Source organism: Pinus tabuliformis, chromosome 8, assembly GCF_031772625.1.
Source record: "Pinus tabuliformis cultivar Carrire ecotype Pingquan chromosome 8, CPIR1, whole genome shotgun sequence".
Classification (NCBI taxonomy): Eukaryota; Viridiplantae; Streptophyta; class Pinopsida; order Pinales; family Pinaceae; genus Pinus; species Pinus tabuliformis.
The window spans coordinates 1,334,090,600-1,334,092,848 of NC_142294.1; the positions used below are offsets into that span (position 1 = coordinate 1,334,090,600).

Below are 2,249 nucleotides of genomic sequence, written 5' to 3' on the forward strand. Positions count from 1 at the left end.
GAAAGGTGCCAATGATTGTTTGCCTAGTCAATCATGCATCAGAAGCTGTGTTTTAGAGTTGGGGCTAGGGTTCTGCTTTACAAGACGTGTGATTGAAATGGATCTCATTCCATTACCGCTAGGAATGGTCTATGAAAGCAGCAATAAAAGTCATTACCACAAACTTTTTTCCCAAGCAAAGAAACAGAGACCATTGACAATGCACAAAGAGAAAGTGTGCAAACTAGTCTCCAACGTTTAGATTGTATTTGAAATGTATTAATTCCAGTTAAGTTTCATAGATATAGCAGATGTGGAAACAATCAGATCATACTACTGTAAGAAAACATAAGAATTTAAAGTCCCTACGTCTGCCTATGGGATTTGAATATTTAATTTACAAGTTAACCATGATTCCAACAGTCAAAATTTCACGTCTATCCCATCACATTTTAAAGGGAGGCCCGAAGGGAGCAATACATGATCGTTGCAAAACTACTAGCAAACAACAAATTATCTGGTGATGCGAGGATTTTTTTTTCATGTTTCAAAAACGTGTTACCTGATGCATTCCAAGAGGCATTTCTCTGTGTTTGTATTACAACTCAGTATACTTCAATAGTGCATGTTGATCGTGATTGTGATAAACTGGTCAAAACAGAATGCCTGACCTGACCTGGCTGTCTCGTGACCCAGAGTGACCTGGCTGTGCCATGACCCAGAGTGATTCGCAGTCATTACTGATGTGGGCCGGATGGATCATGGGACTGGATCATAACAGACAGATGATCCCATGGTTAATGTTCTTAAACCTCTTTCAATCAATAAGAGAAATGCAATACAATCTAACCCTGACCAAAACAGAAACCCGAATATCTAGTCTTTCAGAAGCGGGCAAGCTTGCCACTGTAAATTTCAAGTAACTTCGGGGCTTGAGGACTGCACCAGACATATTTTTCGAGGAACTTCCGCTCACTTAAACAAAGCGCACTAATGAAAGTGTGAGGATGCTTGGAAGGTTGCATTGCACTAAAAACACTCGACAACTTGTAACGAGGCTTGATCCTACACTACACGCTGAAACAAGACACTAACAGAGGATACGAAAAAAGAAACTTTGCAGGAAACCCTGCAGTATGCATACAAAAGTCCATGTTCTTCTGGAATCTGCACCTTATCCATGGAAGCTTTTAATATAAGTGGGTGCCTCCTAACAAACTCCTTGATGTCATCTTCAAGAAGGCCAACACTTGTCAAATGCTTCAATTTATTTTCCCAAAATTCAGGCCCGTTTCGTTTAGGTAGAATAAGACGTGCCAATTTGAAAACACCTGAGACATTAGCCTCTGATCCAAACAGGTTTTGAAGATACTGGATATTGGGACGCAGAGTTTTCTCTAAACTACCGTTAAGCAATCTGGATCCATTGGATATGACATTTCCCAAGTCTTCTGCAGAAATGCCCAATGTTTTCATGAACTCAATCTTGGGTTTCAACTGCCGAACAGCATTGAGATAAAGAATAGCTGCGTTTCTGGTAATAGACTTCCTTACCTGGCGCTCTGTGAATCCCGAATCTCTCGGTAACTGTACCGCTTGTTGGGCTGTATGAGCTGATCTCGTCGCAACCAAGGATGGCCTTGTTTTAAGGATAGTTGAGAGCTCAGACTGACACAACCCACATTCGTTGAGTAAGAATTCCGAAACGGGGCATTTGTTATCGGCTTCAGGGTAGCTTGTGGACTTGTCTTTATTAGCAATATTTGTAGAAAGTCGTGATAATTTTAACAAAATAATCCGGTGAAATGGTGAAGATGGTGCTGCAACAGCTTCCGCCAGGGAGTGACGCTGAGATCCCAATGGTGAAGCCAAGTACTGGGCGAACATGGTCATTCCTGAAGATATAGAGTGATGGATTCTTCCAATATGATCCCATAACAAACCGCTGAAAAGAGGATTGGTGTGATTCGTATAGAGATAAATATGTTTGTTTCTTATATTCTATACATATATAGGCTACATATGAAAGGGAGGGGATTAGGGCAGGAAAAATATATAGAATACATATATAGGCTGCTTATGAAAGGGAGGGGATTAGGGCAGGAAAAATATAAATTACATATGAAAGATAGGGGATTGGGAAAGAAAAGAAATTTGAGTTTGAAGCATTGGTAAATTACATATGAAAGATAGGGGATTGGGAAGGAAAAGAAATTTGAGTTTGAAGCATTGGTCTCTTTCTACGATTCGAATGTTGGTTTTAATCGAGG

General features: G+C 40.2%; 1 protein-coding gene across 1 annotated transcript; it reads right to left on the bottom strand.

Moving 5' to 3' along the window:
- Positions 1 to 310: 310 nt before the first annotated feature.
- Positions 311 to 1,941, bottom strand: LOC149240394 (transcription termination factor MTEF1, chloroplastic-like). Its single transcript, XM_089367291.1, has one exon. It carries the CDS (start codon positions 1,870 to 1,872, stop codon positions 1,045 to 1,047), a length of 828 nt encoding a protein of 275 aa, XP_089223417.1. The 5' UTR covers positions 1,873 to 1,941; the 3' UTR covers positions 311 to 1,044.
- Positions 1,942 to 2,249: the final 308 nt, after the last annotated feature.

What these genes read in the sequence shown, in the direction of transcription:
- LOC149240394 (XM_089367291.1), bottom strand. Translation starts at nt 1,872, where the DNA reads ATGACCATGTTCGCCCAGTACTTGGCTTCACCATTGGGATCTCAGCGT.